The sequence below is a fragment of the Podarcis muralis genome, chromosome 5 (assembly GCF_964188315.1).
Source record: "Podarcis muralis chromosome 5, rPodMur119.hap1.1, whole genome shotgun sequence".
Classification (NCBI taxonomy): Eukaryota; Metazoa; Chordata; class Lepidosauria; order Squamata; family Lacertidae; genus Podarcis; species Podarcis muralis.
The window spans coordinates 55,105,363-55,123,073 of record NC_135659.1 but is presented as its reverse complement, the minus strand read 5'-3'; the positions used below and the strand labels follow the sequence as shown (position 1 = coordinate 55,123,073).

Genomic DNA, 17,711 nt, shown 5'->3' with positions numbered 1-17,711 from the left:
CACCCCTGCACCAGAAAGTGTCGAATTTGTGGTGTGCAATATAATGAAAACTAACCACATTCTATGCTGTCCTGACATCTTCACAAAACTCCAAGAAACTGTCTTGAAATGATTCTATATTAAATTTAATGTTGGGGTACATGACAAAATATTACTTTTTTATTGAATAGTGCAGATATGTAAATAGCTAAAAAGCTGACTGGGCAACGGTCAGCACCAAAAAATTGGGTATATTGTGAAGGGGGTAACTTTTAAATACGCAGTGGTGGTAAGAGAGTGAGGAAGACCCTGGTGGGGGTCTCATCTCAACCATGAACCCATCTAGTCACTCAGGCAAGGCACAAGTTCTCAGCCTGAACCTCCCCCTGCCACCATCTGCTAATTTACCTAGAACATGGTGGAACCTGTGACCCTCCGGAAGTTTAGCAGCATTTATCAGTAAATCCCACTACAACTCCCATCATCCACATGCTTGCTGGTGCAGATGGATGTTCACCAACATCCAGAGGGCCACAGGTTCCCCATCCCAGACCTACAGGGCTGATGTAAGGATTTGGACAAGTCAATGGATGTGAAGCTCTTTAGAGCATGATATAAATGCTAAGTATTATTAGTGTGATGGGTTTCGACCCCATCCTAGAAATCTCTATTTTTACTGGCATTTGTTGTGATTCACAGGGATGCCCACCAACAAGAAGGTGTGGTGGCCCAAGCAAGGGGAGGTCAGAGGTTTATGGTTTCAAAGGCGCCAGCACCTTGGAGGGAGTCCAAGGTGTGGGTTCAGGACCATGGAGAGTACTCATGCAGCTGAAGCCAAAGATCCAAGTTGCCTTAGCAAAGTCCTGGTTTTATAATGAGGCTAGGTCATCATTAACAGGATGCCCCATCCACTGAGGGCTGCCTTCCAGCTAGTTATAGGGCAACTGCCTTCTGCTCCAGCTATTGGCTTGTTTGGGGTAATGAGGTTTCTATGGTGGGCATCTCTCTTCAGAGCTCTCTTGACATCCCAAGGAGTCAGACCACTAGCCATCATAGTCCAGTGACAGAAGTGGCTCCTCCAGGAAGCTCCGCATTGGACAGCCTAGGAACTAGAACTATCTCCTATTCAGAGCTGCAATTACACTGTCTTTGAGGAATTGTGTTGGAGAGCCATCATATCAGTCATGTGGAAAATACAAAAAAACTTGTGGGCATGAGTAGCACTGATTCCACAATAAAATCCCTTCTGGAAGCACCCGTGAATTTCTGGAAGCACCCTAGATAAGCTATAATGCCACCTGCTGACACGAGAAAGGATCACACATAGTTTCTGGGCACCATGGCTGTGCTCAGGCTCATTTAATTATTGGAGGATATCATGACATGGCTAGGAATTCCTCCATAAATATGTTCAGGTAATAATCTAAAGGTAAGTCTGCCTAATGCCTTATATTTGCTTTCCCTGTCTTCCTCTCCATCTTCCCTCAGTGCAAGTGAGGAACCTGGGAGCCCTCAGCAGCAGAGACTTAATAAGCAGGTAGGAAAATTTGTCCCAACCACCCTTATTACCTGGTTTCTTTTCTAGGCTGCAATGTGTCTGTCTAAGCTCTGGCTTCTCTTTGGGGCTCCTATTACAGCAGCGGCTAATGTTAGTTGTTTGAGCCAGTGTGCGAGATCCTGTCCATGTCTAGCAATGAACTGAAGTGATGCTTCATTTCTTCTGAGCAACTGATGATTTTGAAAAATAATTATTGAGAAAGGTGGTTGCTACATAATACACCCTTGTGCAAATAAATTGAAACAAACAATGAATTTAGTATTTTATTGTACAAAACTCACATATATGTACATTAGTAATGGATATGACCTCTGATATTTTTAAGCAGCATTTGAACATGGTTTGGTATGGAGTCTGCTAGTTTCAAAGAGTCACTGTTGATTTTCGGATCCTTGTACCACACTTGAATCAGCGTCTGAATGAGCTTCTCCATAGTCGTACAGTCTACAGCAAGGAGGTGACTTTTGCATATAGTCCATAAATTCTCAATGGGATTTACGTCCGGGGAATTCCCTGGCCAATCAAGTACCTGTATTTGCTGCTCTGTCATGAATTTCTTCACCACTTTTGATGTGTGACAGGGGGCTAGGTCCTGCTGCAATATCCCAGTATCATCAGGGATATCTTTTCCAGCTCTGGAATAGCTCTCTTTAGTAGAACCACAATATATTGTGGCGAGTGCATCATTCCTTCTATTGGCTGCAGGCTTCTGACACCATAATGATCAACTGACTTTTCGTGTTCATTCTGAGTACAGGATTACGAGTAAGATAGAAAATATGCTTTGTTTCAATTAATTTGCACAAGGGTGTAGCAAAGGTGAGGTCCCTGGACCTAATTATTACCATGAAGCTGGACAAAGGTGCAGGAAATTTCTGCAGCTCATGCTTCAAGAGGGTATATGGTGCAAGAAATGCCTCAAAGCATACCTCAGTGAAGACTGGTTTATCTCAAAAACATCATTTTGAATGTGCTTGAAGAATGTGGGTCCAGTGGGGTCACAGTAACCAAGCCCAAACCTTTGTTTCTTACATTTGTACCGCACACTTCCTCCAAAAGTGCTTGGGGCAACAGATACACAGGAGGTTGTCCTATTTTATCTTTACAACAGCCCTGTGAGCCTTATGCTGAGGGATAGTGACTAGCTCAAGGACATTCGGTAATCTTCATGGCTAAAGTGGACATTTGAATCCACATCTCTCTAGTACAGATCTCTATTCATTACCCCACAGTGACTCCACTGTAGAAATATCTAGTCCAGGTCAGATCTTGGACCATGTCCTGTTTCCTCCTTGCTTAGGCATAGGGTTGGATGAGCCAGTCTGAGCCAATGAAATAATTTGTTTACCAATAGTGTGGCACAAGAAGACCATAGGTGTCTCCAAGCGCTAGGTTGCAGTTTTGCATTAGCACCTTTCTTGCGCAAGATACATGACTTCCCGTTTGATCAATCATATATATAGCCCTCGATAAATGGGATTAGATGCAGGGCACCTAATCTGATCCATCTGCTTCTTCCTCTGCACCGTAGCTCCGAGTGACCTCAATCTCAGAAGAACAGAGTTGTTGTTACAGGCTATTTATGAGCACCTTTTGGCTCGCGATACTCGTTCTATACTGCCAGTGTTTCATAGGTAAACACAGCCATATTTGTCATGGTCTTCTTACTCTCTGTGTGAGACGGTATACTGGCGAGCTGTCCACTGATGCCTCAAATGCAATATATTGTTCAGGACACCCACATTTAGGCACATGCATGTATATGCATCTGACTGTGCAGATTAGTTGAGGTCTAGTGTCGTTTTAATCCTTCCCCCTAATTCTGATGTGCGGGCAGTGAGTGTCATTGTTTATGTAGCTAGAATGTGACCACTCATACTAAAAAAGGAAGGTATCAACAGGCTTGGAAGTGGGGGAATCAAGGTTTGCAGAATGACTGGTTTTTTATATATAAAAAAAATATCCAGTGGGGGGAGTGATACACAAAACAACCCAATGAGGACTGAGCATGCTCAGTGGCCATGGAATACTGACTGATTCCTGGACCAGGAAGCAGAATACGGAGTGGGAAAGGAACATTCTCAACAAAAGCACTCCACATATTGTGTGTCTGCAGCTTATGCCCTTTCTGGAAGCCAATATGAAAGTTTAAAGCTGCTGAGGCTCTAAGATGATTCTTTTAAATAAGAGGCAGCTGAAAATACTGAGGCACACAAGCCTTTAGTTGACATAAGGAAAGAAGGTGGGACATATCGCTCTCCACTCGTGTCCAACTTGTGCCCTCCTTTTATTACACAACAAGCGGGAGCTGCAACAAAATGTTGCAACGTGGAGTGTTCCCGTCAAGGACATTACACACACACACACACACACACAGAGAGAGAGAGAGAGAGAGAGAGAGAGAGAGAGAGGTGTGTCCATTCCTTACAAAAGTTCGTCTAGTATCAGTCTTTGTCTCTTTGTCTAATGGTCAGTGTTCTGTACAATGCAAATCCCTATAGGGCTTTAGTTACCTAAGCACTTCCATAAGCAGATGAGGTGGCCAGTTCAGGCAGAGTTAAACATCTTCCAGCATTTAAAGGAAATGTGAGAATGCTCCCAAGGTAGACTGAAGGAATGGATCACTATACACAAGCTCTCATTAAGCCCCTTAGAAAGGAAATAATGCACAATGCAATCCCTCCCTTGTGGGTTTAAAACATTTATTTTCTTTGAACTTACATATACTAGCTATTTCCAGCTACAGTCCAATTTTTAAAAATTAATGAATAAAATAAAAATGAGTAAATATGCTTCCCCTCAGCCTGCTGGGACAGGATTGATCCTAGAATATTGTATTTGGAAGGAAGTCACTCTCCCCGTTAATGCAACACAGAGAGGGAAATTATGACCCTTCAGATGTTGAGTAAGAAGCTCATATTGTAACAATGCTGAGATAAATTATATCTACATATTCCAAGATTTCTCCATATTGGAGTGCAACATTTTCTCAGTAGCAGTATTCCTTTTTTAACCTGACCAAGTTAATAAACATCTTCTTATTTGTTTCCCTCTTTGCCATCAATTGGGGACCTGGTTGGTAAGTTGTGTTATTCTTGTTATTATTACTGTTGTTATTTTTATTGGGGTGCTTTGAATATAACCTTCTATCGTATGTCAGTCTTCTGCTATATATTTTGTTTGCTCTGCATTTGGGCACCTCTTAAGATAACTCAACAAAATTTGGCATCATGGTACCTGAGAGCACATTTTTATCTATTTTTGGATAAAATTAGATTCCATTTTGAATCAAGATGGTGAGCTAAATCTTTCAAAACTGCACTCATATTTTTTTAAAAAAATTATTAGGATTCCCAAGCAGTGCCGGGTACAAGGCTGTAGTACTTAATAAACTGTTTTTTTAAAAAAACACACATAAATAACCCTTATAATGAGATTAGTGTTGTATGAACTCTGCTTGTCAAGTTTAAGAAGGCATATTTTATTGCAATTTAAGATTTTCTCTGCACAAGAAGAAGGTCAAGGTTTTATCCACCACCACTGCAAAATAGAAGTCTTCAGTAGATTATTTTTGTGTAGGTGAGGAGACACTACAGATGTTACCTCTGTGGGGAACATTCCGGCACAGCTTCTGCCTTAAATTAGTAACATGGTTCTGCTCTTGCTATGTTGTTTATATGTGAGAAGCTGAGGTAAATGTTCTCATGTTCTCTCTCTCCCTTCAACTTCACATTCTGTCAACTGGAAGTACTGTTACCGAAAATTGGATGTCAAATGTTAACCATGAATCTTGGCTATTGAATATTCAGTGGATATTTTACTTCAGAAGTCACAGTAGAGTATTTAGGCGGCAATCCTATGCTCACTTCCTTTGGGAGGAAGCCCTGTTGGATTCAATAACTTCTAAGTAAACAAGTATACTAATGTGATGTTAGTGAAGTAACTTCCCTCAAAACTCTAATAACCATTACCTCAGAGAGGTGATATGTTGGTTTATTATTGTTTTTGAAGTGGTGATGTCCCCGTAAAAAGCCTAACACAGAAGGACCGGGCATTAGCACAGCAAGGTGTCTAAGAAAGCAGCCACACCAGTTACTAATGGTGGTATTAAAAAAAAAAATCATTCATGAAAATTAGCCACCATATCTTTTTGAGTCAAATAATTCTTCAGCATTTCCGGTGAGCCATTTCTACTTTTCTGCGCCACTTACAAATCAGTACCTTACTTCCTTCTACAAAAACATTGTCGTGGTGCTGCCATTTCTGTATTTCAGGAAACTAGTAGCTGGTTCATATGGTTCTTTGTGTCTCTTCAACTGGCAATAACATGTCATGGGTTGAGTAGGTTCAGAGGTCTCCTCATACTTCATTCAGACACACTGGCGCAACAACTGCACTCCTCCCAGCTGTCTGGATATCATGACTTAAGTACACATCAGTGGGTTGCTGTTTTTAGTTGCAATTTTGTTAAAACTCCCAATAACCATTACCTCAGAGAGGTGTTGTATGTACTGGCAGCTGGATAGAGGACACCACACCAACAAGTGGAGCATATGGCAATATTGACTTTAACCTTGCAGTTTTCTGGGAAATCCCCACACACTATTTCAGCATATGCATTTGCATTTTCTGCAACATATTTAGAGAGCAATACACATTCATCACCCTATGGCAAAAATTCCAGATGACTCAACAGAGCTGAGTAGCACCTTTCCTTATTCGCTTTTTTACCACTACATAAACCAGACGGTTTAGTTTCTCCATAGGTATCAGTGAGCCACCTAGTGGTGCTAATTGTGATGCAGCCTGAAATAATTGAGATGGGTGTATTTGACTCTGCCCTATTCATCATTGTTCAGTTGCTGTGTGGTTTCGTAACATTTTTGTTGGTTGCTTGGTTGTGAAATTTAAAACGTGCCCAGTAGTATTGGGGTGACAGGAGCAAATTTGTTAACTACAATTATTTTTAAAAATCATTGACTTGAGATAAATGCAAAACAAAGTATTGTTTTCTTTTTTAAAGTCTCTCCCCCCCCCCTTTTCTCTTCAGTTTAAATTATTATTATTACTTATTGAATTTATATACTGCCCTATACCCAGGGGTCTCAGGGCAGTTCACAGAATAAAATCAAGATATAAAACCACAAAATACCTAATAAAAATAAAAACAGCAACCCAATACCCCCCCAAAAAAAAACATTTTAAAGGGCATAGGATGTAAATCGGATCAACCAAAGGCCTGGTTAAAAAGAACATTTTTGCCTGGTGTATAATGAAGGCGCCAGGCGAACTTCCCTGGGGAGAGCATTCCACAGACGGGGAGCCACTTCTGGCCTTGATGGTTATAAGACACCTCACCATGATAATGTGCTTATGGTTTATTCCCTATTTAAAACAAACAAAAACAACAAAAAACACCCAGAAGCCACACAAAAAAGACCCTAAATCTCTCTTCGTTTTTACCAACCTTCTCATTCTAAAGACATGATTCATGAGTTTTAAGCATGTGGGATTGCCAGGAGCGGACTGGTTTTGCATATTGGCCACATGGGGCTTGTCTGTTTATTCTGACACACACCCAGTTACTATCCTGGTGCCTACAAGGCCCTCCTCAACTAAGGGCTGTGTGTCTCATCTACTCCTCCCTGCATTGTTCAGTTCTGAGTGGGCCTGAGTTACTACATCTTTTTGCGCTTTGCCAATATGAGACTGCTTTGTTTACTTCACGGTTTTGATTCAGGGCCAACTCAACTCACTTGCTTTTGTAAGCATGTTGCATATGCACACATATTGTGTGGTTGGTTCATGTTCTCACCAGCAGATGCCAAGCTGGAGAAGGGGGAAAAATCCGCACCCAATATAAATTAACCAGCTTGACCATTTTGTTTATTTTCCCTTTCCATTAGCATTTTCACCTTGGGATTATTTTAATAGCAAAGACTCAAAATGTAAATTGAGTGGCAAGAAAGACATTAAGTTCAGGAATATGTTATGGTAGTCACTTATTGCTGAACGGGGGTGGGGGGGGGAGGAACAAGATTTGCATTAAAATGGCACATGCTGATTCATTTATACAGATTCAATTTCAGAAATAATTACCGTAATTTAACTAGAAATGCAGTACATCTCACTACAGTGGGGAAAGACCTGGGGATCTGTGCCCTTTGTTGGCCTACTCTATTGATGGGCAACTTCAAAGCCCCTGCTCTCTCTTATTGTGGGCCTTTTATTTTTTTAAAAAAATGTTGGACTTGGCCCAGATAGCTCGTCAAATGAAGAAGGTGGACAGTCTCTAAGGAAGGATACTTACTTAGGATGGTGAAGGAATAGTAGTCCTGGAGATGTGCATGACCACAGGGAGTCATGCTCAGCCTTCTTTTGGCTTATAAATCAGTGCTGCTCATATGAATCACCTGAATGTGAGAGTGTTTCCCCACACTTTGTCATCAGTTTACTTTGCTGCACAATTTTCTTTCCATTGTAGCCTAATATCAGGGCAGAGAAGAGCAGTGGGAATAGTAATGCTCTCACTCCCTCTCCGCTCCCAACAGACACAGCCCTCATCCTTTTTATTGGACCGTGGTGGTCGGTGCCCATTGGTACTGGTGGAGCAGAAGGCAGAGAGGTGTAGCCAGAGTCCATGACAGGCAGCCCTGCCTCTTGATTGGTTGTATAATAAGGAAGCAGACTGAGGTTGGTGAGACAGAGTCCCAATCACCCCTATAGACCAGGCTCCACTGCTACTAGATTTTATTAGAAAGTTCATCTGTTATCCACAGTTCTCATAAGAAATTGCCTTATACCAGGTCAGACTGTTTGGCCATCCTAATGCAGTACTGGCTCTCTGGAGTCCCAGGCAGAGACCTTTCCCTCACCTGGTACCTTTTAACTGTAAGATGCCAGGATTGAACCTTCCACATTCAATGCCTCTGCTCTGCTACAGAGGTCTCTCCACATTCTGGTTACATAGGAGAAGTCCCGCTTCCCTCTGAGCATGTTTTGGATCAGTGGTTCAGTCAGGGCAGGACTTCGAGGCTGATGTCCAGGGTCCCCAAATGCAGCAGGGCTAGCTTACCACATTTGGAAGGAAGGACATGCTACTGTCATCTAAAGATGGAGCCTCCACTTAAGTCTAAAATTACTAAACTATGCCACTCTCTCCTGAGTTTACAGGACCTTAGAATCCTTCTCTGTTGCAAAGCTTAGGGCAACAAGATGGTAAAGATTTCAACACACCAGTCAGGTGAACATAAGAACATGAGCAGAGCCAATTGGATGAAGCCAATGGCCCATCTAGTCCAACACCTTGTTCTCATGGTAACCATCAGGGCTTGCTTCCTTCTCTCAAAATTGGGGCCCCTTCCTAACAAGAACGGGGCACAAGTTTATCAAAACAAGATACAGTGCACTGTTTATGGGCTATGCTTGCTGTGTAGACTTTGGACTACCATTTTCCCCAAAACCCAAAGCCATTTCCCAAAAGCCTCCCAACCTACTATCAGAGAACAAGGCAGCACGTCACCAGGCTACTCTCAGCCGTTGTCTGGAAGAGGGTCATTTGGGGGGTCATTTCAGGAGAGAGATGTTCCATTGGTTTTCACAACCCATGTCCCCTCATGCAGCCTCACCTGCTGGAGCAGAAGCCAAAGAAGAAACGGCAGGAGGCTACTTCACTGGAGGCCAAGCCAAGGAAGACCAGAGTGAAAAAGCAGGAGGAATCAAGCCCTGCGGAAGAGCCAAGTGCCCCCCGACCAGGTAAGGGACACAACCAGTGTTCCAGGAATTGTGGTATATTAGCACAGGAAGCTGCCATATGGTGATCCAGACCACTTGTCCCCGTATCTGGCAGTGACTCTCCAAGGCCTCCCCCAAGAGTCTTTCCCAACCATGCTACCAGTTATGAAACCCTATGCATGCAAAGCCTGTGAGCAATGGGCTCTCCCCTTTTCAGGTACCTCCCCACAGGATATCCTACACCCCACAGCCAAACCAGAAGTATGGCAGTGTCATCTCAAGCACTGGTCCACAAACAAGTTTCATGCCAGCCCTACTACTGTCTCCATCAGCCAGCAACCACACAGGGGCTGGCTCAGGTGACAGCAGTTTGCATGGCTGGGTTGCAAAAGGTGATTTAGGCTGCAACCCTAATGCTAGCTGCTGCCCAGAGGGGTTTATGATGGTGCCACATCTACAACCCTGCCATGCATAGTGGCTGGGGCAGAAGCTAATGCTTTTTCCTGCATGTGTTTGTTTTTTCACTATTTGATGCTGGTGAGATGCTGATGCCAGAAGTAAACCCCACTGGGAAACAAAGGAGTTGGGGAGAAGTGCTTTTCAGGAAGGAAAGACTGGAATGGGATGAGCTCAGTTTCCTCCTCCCACTCGCTCCTACAGTACTTTAAATACCCATTTTGCAGGAATTTGGCATGAGCCCACTTATGCCATGCTCCTGGAGCACCTTTCCTCCTTACTTTCTAGGCATGGTCCACATTTTAAAACTCCATGTACAAACACCACTTTTTTCTGCTCTAGAGCTTTCCCTACGAAAACCCACTCTTTAAAACTGAATCGGAGCAAAATCTGTGGAAAGCCCGAATAGCCGTTGGCTCTGGTTCAGCCAGTTTTCGCAGAGAAAGCTCCAGAGGAAAAGATAGGGTGCTCGGACACAGAGCTTTAAAATGCAAACCTGTGCCTGGAAAGAGCAGGGATAACCCCTCAGTTTGGCCCTTACCCTGATGTTGCAGCCATAGTGCGGTCGCAGTGTCCTAATCTGCTTCATCCAGGAGAGGGCAGAAACACAACAAGCAGGCAGCTCAGCCAGAAGGACATTGCACACAGCCCCTCACACCACTGGCTCCTGTGAAATCATCCTTTTACCACATGTAGCCAAAGCTTCCTGGTATTCCTTCTCCTCAAATGAGAGCACTGGGCAAACTCTTTCTGTTCTCACACAGGTAAGGTGTTTGCCACTCTCCCAATGGCCCAGCTATGAGAGTGCTTGTTCCCAAAACACCAGTTCTGTGAGTTACTTGGGGCTCCTCCAGATGACCTGTTCATTGCATCAATCATCCTGATTTGCTTGCACAAAGCTTACATGGAGGTTCGATTACAACTGCTCTTTAATGAGCGTCGATTGGCATTCATCCTGATTTGCTTGCAGCATGTTTTTCTGTCTTCTTTGATAGTTGTTCATTCATTCTGTCACTTTCCAAACTACAACGGGTCTGATGCTGTTTAAAAGTGGGTTTGTTGTGCTAGGGAGACAGGGTGCTTTAAATCCAGTTCCCCAGTATGTGTGTGAATCCCTCCTGCAGAATACTGACAGTCTTGGAGGCACCCTTGCACTTTATAAAATGTGCAGCCTCACAAATCTTAAGACTGGCTCTCAGACAGGCCATTTTCACATCACTACACCCCTCCCCCTCATAGAAACACAGGAAACTACCTTGTACCGAACCAGACCCTTGGTCCATACAGCTCAATTTTGTCTACACGGATAGGCAGAGGTTCTCTGGGATTTCAGTCAGGGAATCTTTCCTGCAGATGCTGGAAATGAAATCTAGATCCTTCTGCATGTAAAACTGATGCTCTACCACTGAGCTACAGCCTCCCTCCCTCCTGTTGTCTGCCATTGTATGCGCACCTCTAGTGCTCTTTTCTCATCCATCCTGACTCCGGTGCCTTTTGTCAGAAGACATCTGACTCTGGTGTCTTCTGTCATAAGCTGCTGTCAAAAAAGTGAGAAAGAAGAAGGAAGAGAAGCCAGAAGAAGAAGGTGAGAAGGACCTGCCACCTGCCAAAAGCACCAAAGAGCCCAGGAAGAAGAAGGAAGCTGCCTCTTCTCATCTCGTTGTGACCAAGGCATCAAAAAAGAAACAAGGTAAGCTGCTCCCCATTCTGTGCTCCAGCCAGTGTTTTGAGCGGCAGCAGCAGAAGATGCTCCATTTCCCTGCCTCTGATTTCCAGCTCTTGAATGTTTTTCTTCAAGAGATTTGAGGGGTGAGTGTGTAGAGGGCAGAGGCTGTTATGCTAAAAGTCTCCCAGAGCAGAAATGCACATGTCAAAGTTTCAGTTTTTCAGTGTGGCTGCCCATTTGTCATTAAAAGTGTGCACTTCGTTTGTTCATCCATTGTTATGGTAAAAAAAAAAAATAATGAATGGGAATTTGTGTGAATGGAAATGAAATGAGCATTCATTCATTCATTCATTCATGGGAGCCCTTTTTCTTAAATTGTTCTGCATCAAAGAAATAGGCTAGGACACTATGTACAGTTCACAGAAAGGTCACATAGACATCTGTTCTGAAGCAGAAGAGGCAGAGGTGCACTTATTGATAAAATGAATAGTTAATGAAATATAATTAATCCATAAGCAAATTGCCAGTCCTCTTTCCACCACCACCACCACCTTCCTTCTTGAAACATCTTGGAATCTCCACCTCCTCCTTTGGGTTACTATTACAGGGAGGTAGGTAATAATAATAATAATAAAATTTAAAATAATAATTTTTATTTATATCCCGCCCTCCCCAGCCGAAGCCGGGCTCAGGGCAGCTAACAGCAATAACAACAATGATTGTTTATGCAGTGTCAAAGTCCTCAGCTCCAAAACTAAAGGTATACATCAAGGTGCAATGCGACTGGGTTCTGTTCATAATATCAATTGATGTGGTTGTTTCCTCTCACTTCCCTTCCTTAACGGCTGTTTGCCCAAATTTCAAACTTCTAGAGGACTCTGATGAAGAAGATTATGATGATGATGAAGAAGAGGAGGAAGATGATGTAGAAAGCGAAGATCCTCCAAAAAAACCCAAAAGGAAGATCCACAAAGATGTTCCATCTGCTGGGATTAAGGAAAGGAAGCCCAAAAGTAAAGGTCAGTGGCTTTCAGTGGCCATCTTTAAGCCATAGATACTGGTTGAAGAGTCACTTCCTATTCCTTAGGAGCCCCTGGGAACCGTGATTCTGTGAGGAAGAGCAGGAATCTGTCTCACAGTAGACATCCAGATGCCTGTGGGAAACCGACAAACAGGATTCGAGCACAAGAGCGCTCTCTCCTCCTTTGGTTTCTAGCAACTGGTATTCAGAAGCATCACTGCCTCCAACTGTGCAGGCAGAGCATAGCCATCATGGCTAGTAGCCATCAATAGCTCTCTCCTCCATGAATGTGTCTACTTCTCTTTTAAAGCCATCAAGCTTGGTGACCATCATTGCCTCCCATGGGAGAGAGTTATACACACACACACACACAGCCGCACATGACTTTTATGTCTTGCAGGAAATATTGTTAAGGAAAGGCATTTGAGGGTGAGCTACAATGGAGACTCATATGTTTTGCAATCACCTCCCCTTTCTCGTCCTATAGCCATCCTTTTCCCCCTTCCCTTGCTTTCTGCTCATCAACCATATGTTTAGATTGAAGCCAGGCTCCATCAACCACCTCCTACAGCCCCTGAACTATTTCCATTCCAGCTGGTCATTGCAAGAAATACTATTTATCTTAAAATAATTTGTGCCCAAGTTTGCTTTTTTCTTCTTCCCTCCTTGTGCCTTTCTCATTTTGTCTCATGACTTTTAGATTAAAACCCTACAGGCAGGGAGTGTCTTGTCTTAATTGATTGATTCAGCCTTTTTGGCTCATAGCAGGCACAAGAGCACTAAATGAATAAAAACTCTTACCTTTCTTCAGCAATGTTTCTCCATTTTTATTGTTTCCATTCTTTGAGTCTCATTGACTTCTGTTGCACTGCATTTTCCAGGCACAGGCCTGCACTTTAAAGCTTTGCATTCAAGAGTAGCTGTTGTTATTGTTGTCCCGGCGCTTTCTCCAGGGAAACCTGCATTTCACCACTGAATCAGAGCAAGGGTATAGAAAACCCAATTGTCATTTGCCCCGATTCAGCGGTAAAACGTGGGTTTTCCTGGGGAAAGCGCCAAGACAACAAACAAACAAACAAACAAACAAACAACACTGCTCAGACATTCAGCTTTGAAACTCAAACCTTTGCCTAGAAACCTGGCAGAAAATGAAGCCTGGAGGAGCCCCTGCTGTATCCTCCTCCGCCACATCTGCCCCAATCCATCTCCCTTGACTGTTCTCTCTTCAGCCACTTTCCAGTCGCTGTCTTCTCCAACCTCTTGATGAATCCCTTTATTAATCATTTCCCCCTTGGACAGGAGACAAAGCTGAAGCTGATGTCAAGACAAGAACTGTCAAGACGCTGAAGAAGGAACCAGTGTCTGTCTTCCAAGTCAATGGGGACAAGAAGGAGAAAAGAGTTAAAAAGAAAGGTGAAACCCGCTCCCCTTCACTGAGATCTGCTTTGTGGTTCCCCCAGCTCCACCCTCTGCAGGATTCCCTTTAGCTGTTGGTGACCAGACATTTAAAGCAGGATTATACCACTTTAGACAGTCATGGGTTCCCCCCAGGAATTTTAGGAGCTGTAGTTTGTTAAGGGTGCTGAGAGTTGTTATTTCTCTCAAATAATTTGGGTCTCCCAGGGCAAATCTGCACAGTGGTTTGGGGGCATTGGGGGAGGAGGGAAAGCTACTAGAGAGGACCTTCCCCTAGCACTTCTCTGCTCTAGATGGTACCCTACTGAGGTGGTTTTCCCAGGCTCACCACCACCACAAAGGCTAAAGGGCTCTTGTTATAAGGTGTTTGTGTAACATCAAGTTTGAACCTTCAAGGTTCCAGAGGAAGGATGATAAAAGTCCCACCCACCTTCCTTAGGACTACATAACACTTGCATGCCCTGAGGGGGTGGCAGAAGATCCAAAAGACCAGATCAAAGAGCTTGTATCATCAGAGAGAACTCTCTGTTCTGTATTTTGTAGAATTTGCATTTTAAATTGTAAAGTACCTACTTTGGCAAAAATAAATGAAATGAAATGAAAAAGGAAGTTTATAAATGGGTCAAGCAAACATTTTGTGTTATAATCCCCCCCCCCCTCTAAAAGTTAAGTTTACATGGATGCCATGGTGCCATGCAAAGATAAATGAACTAGGGAAGGAACCAAAATGTTTATTTAGAGCTGCGTAGTGAAAACCAAAACAATTCTGGTAGCCTCTTAAAGAAGCTTATGCCAACCTGATGCCCTCCAGATTCTCTGGACTACAACTCCCAGGAGCTCCAGCCAGCATGGACATGGTAGCTGGGGTTGAAAGGAGAGACTCTTCCACCCCACATGCAAGTCTAAGTATGTATTTTTGTTCCTAGTTTGAGGCATGAGAAGTCTCCAAAACTTTGAGTGAGAAAGCATCCAAGCTCCATTATTTAGAATGAAGGTGTGGAATTATTCTATTGCCAATGCTTATATTTTGCAAATACGATGTTAAGAAACACTCTTCTGCTAATCAGCACTTCCTGAGGGTTTGGGGGGAGACCCATAGGTGGGCAGGGGTCAGCAAACTTTTTTTGGAGGGGGCTGGTTCCCCAGTCCCCCAGACCTTGTGGCGGGCCACATTGTGTGCCCGTGGCAGAGAGGACTACTCTCTCCTCCTCCTGTCTTCCCTCGCCCTGCCTACCTATGGTGCTGCCAGCGCAAGAGCGAGCTGGCTCCGGAGAGGTGCTGCGCTGTGCTCTGCTAATTGTGGCTCCTGTGCCTGCCCTTGCTTTCAGGCCGCTCGCCCCTCCACTGCTGCCAGCCTCTGCCACTTGCAAGGACAGGCACAGGAGCTGCGGTTGGCAGGGCGCAGTGCAGCGCCTCTCTGGAGCCAGCCAGCCCTTTTGGAGAGGCACTGTGCTGCGCTCTGCCAACCACGGCTCTTGTGCCTGCCCTTGTGTGTGGCAGAGGCTGGCAGCGGTGGCGGGGCGAGCAGCCCGAAAGGGCTGGCTGGCTCCAGAGAGGCACTGCCCAAAATGGTGCTCAGCCAGCTCAGCCCAGCCCCCTTCCTCCTCTACGCAGGGTGGGGAGAAGGGTGGGGAGAAGCCAGGAGGAGGGAGGGAGGAGGCACAGCAGTGTGTGAGAAGGGGAGGGAGAAATGGTGCCCCCCAAAAATGGCGGCACAGGGAAAAAATTAATGAACAAAATCTACACGATCCATGGACCGTCCGTGGACTAGATCCTGGGGGCAATTGGGCCAGATCCGGCCCGTGGACCATGCTTTGCTGACCCCTGCATTAGGATATAGCCAGATATCATTACCAAAAATAAAATACAGCCTGATTCCTTTCTACAATTTAAAAACCTTGCTCTTCACAACACTAGATCTGAAAGATAGTGAGACAGAAGGTGATTCTGATTCTAGCACCAAGCCAACAAAAACTGAAAAAAAGAAGAGCACAGCTTCCATGTTTCAGGCTGGGGCAGAAGGCGCCAAGGAGAAGAAAACTAAAAAGAAAGGTAGGTGCAGCATCAGCCCCTTGCAAACAGTGAGCAGGGTAAGGAGATGGAGCAAGAAGGTGCATTCGGTTAAGACTGAAACACAGTCATTGCAGCTGGTCCAGCAACTTTAGCTAATGCAGAATGCTGCCCCCCCCCACTGTTGACATGCTCAGATAATAACAACAACAACAACAACAACAACAACAACAACAACAACAACAACAACAACTGTTACTGCTACTGTAGCCTGACCTTGGTTGATGCAATTGTGTTCATTAATTTGTTACACCCCCAGAAATAAGCAGAGTTGTCTTACAGTTATCTTGTATCCATTACTGGTTCGTGTTCTAAAAGGAAATTTTATGATTGCTTAGGGGACTTCATAAAATGTATGGACCCCCACCCCCCATTTCACAGATTGAATACAGAAAAGTCCAAGTCACCAGGATGCTAGACTAGAGACCAGGATGCTGGACTAGATGGGTCTCCAACCTGCTCCACCAGGACTCTGACAAAGGCCAGTCTGCATACTCACTGGGTGGCCACTAAGCAGAGTGTTCTTTTTTTCCCCTGCAGCTCTTCCCAAAGCCACTGAAAATGAAAGTGAGGATGAGCCCACAGAAGCAGTATCTCAAAAGAACACCAACAAAAAAGGAAAAACAAAGAAATCCAAGAAGGTAGATAGCTGGGAATGCACCTAGAGGGCATGTGAGGGATTCAAAATCCCCTTTGAAAGAAGGTGCTTTGTGAAAGTCAGAGCAGTTTCTTTAGCGAAGTCATTTCTCATGGGGGAGGGACTACAAATCTTTACCAAAAGCAGGAATGAAGCTATGGTGTATTATTAACAGCGCTAGCCACCTCTGTGCATTGAAACAAAGGCACTGTACAGGCACACTGTTCACTTTCCCAGCTTGTCTTCCTCAGTTTTCTTTATATAGGACCAGCTTCCAGAATAGACAATTAAATTACAGCTGGGGAGGCAAATTTCCAGCCCAGGTTGCAACCCTGTTCACCTTTGCTGCCGTCTGGCTTTTCTCTACGACATTCCTGATCTGAGAAGCCAACCATGGATTCCCTGATGGGGAGGGCATGTGATTTCAGAGAGTGCAGCAGTCTCAGTTCACACAGAGACCAGCCACTGTTGCCCCTGACACCTCCTTCCCAGTGCAATCTGGCCCTTTGTCCCAGGATGCTCTGCTCAGAGAATCCAGAGGTCACACTTGAGGTTTTTAAGCAAGTGGAATTTAGGTAGCAGAAGATCTACTGCAACAGACAGGGCAGGGAAATTAGCCAACCAAGCAACCAGGATAGACATGGTTGGGGATGAAGCCATATATGTGACGACGATGATGATGATGAAGAAGAAACACAAACACAGCAGGTGACTAGTGGAGGTCATGCTGGAAAGCTTGGGGCAGAACAATGTCCTTGAAACAAACCTCCCTTCTCTTTCTTGGTGCTGGACTGTAGAAGGAAGAGAGACCGCCATCCCCAGTCATTGAAGTGGACAATCTGGAGGAATTTGTGCTGCAGCCAGCTCCGCAAGGAGTGACCATCAAGTGTCGGGTCACTCGAGACAAGAAGGGGATGGACCGGGGCCTCTATCCTACATACTACCTTCATTTGGATAATGACAAAAAGGTGAGTTGCTCAGTGGAAGTGTTGCCTTTTGTGCAGAAACAGAGATGGCCCTGCAGCAAAACCACTTATAAGGATTGGTAAAAAGGGCTGATAATATATCCCTCTTGGTAGAGATCCTTTGTCAACTTCTTTTCCAAGGGCCAAACAGGTTGCATGCATTAATTGCAAAACATGCACGTGCTCTCTTTTGTTATGTATGTTGAAGC

At 44.4% G+C, this 17,711-nt stretch overlaps 1 protein-coding gene across 1 annotated transcript in view; it reads left to right on the top strand.

Moving 5' to 3' along the window:
* TULP1 (TUB like protein 1) overlaps window positions 1–17,711 on the top strand; it is a 31,746-nt gene that overhangs the window by 2,528 nt on the left and 11,507 nt on the right. Inside the window, exons 2-9 of the mRNA XM_028733964.2 lie at window positions 1,468–1,516; window positions 9,160–9,292; window positions 11,262–11,417; window positions 12,266–12,412; window positions 13,714–13,827; window positions 15,748–15,882; window positions 16,441–16,541; window positions 17,335–17,505. Of these exons, the coding sequence (XP_028589797.2) occupies window positions 1,468–1,516; window positions 9,160–9,292; window positions 11,262–11,417; window positions 12,266–12,412; window positions 13,714–13,827; window positions 15,748–15,882; window positions 16,441–16,541; window positions 17,335–17,505 (1,006 nt within the window). The remainder of the gene's footprint in view (window positions 1–1,467; window positions 1,517–9,159; window positions 9,293–11,261; window positions 11,418–12,265; window positions 12,413–13,713; window positions 13,828–15,747; window positions 15,883–16,440; window positions 16,542–17,334; window positions 17,506–17,711) is intronic.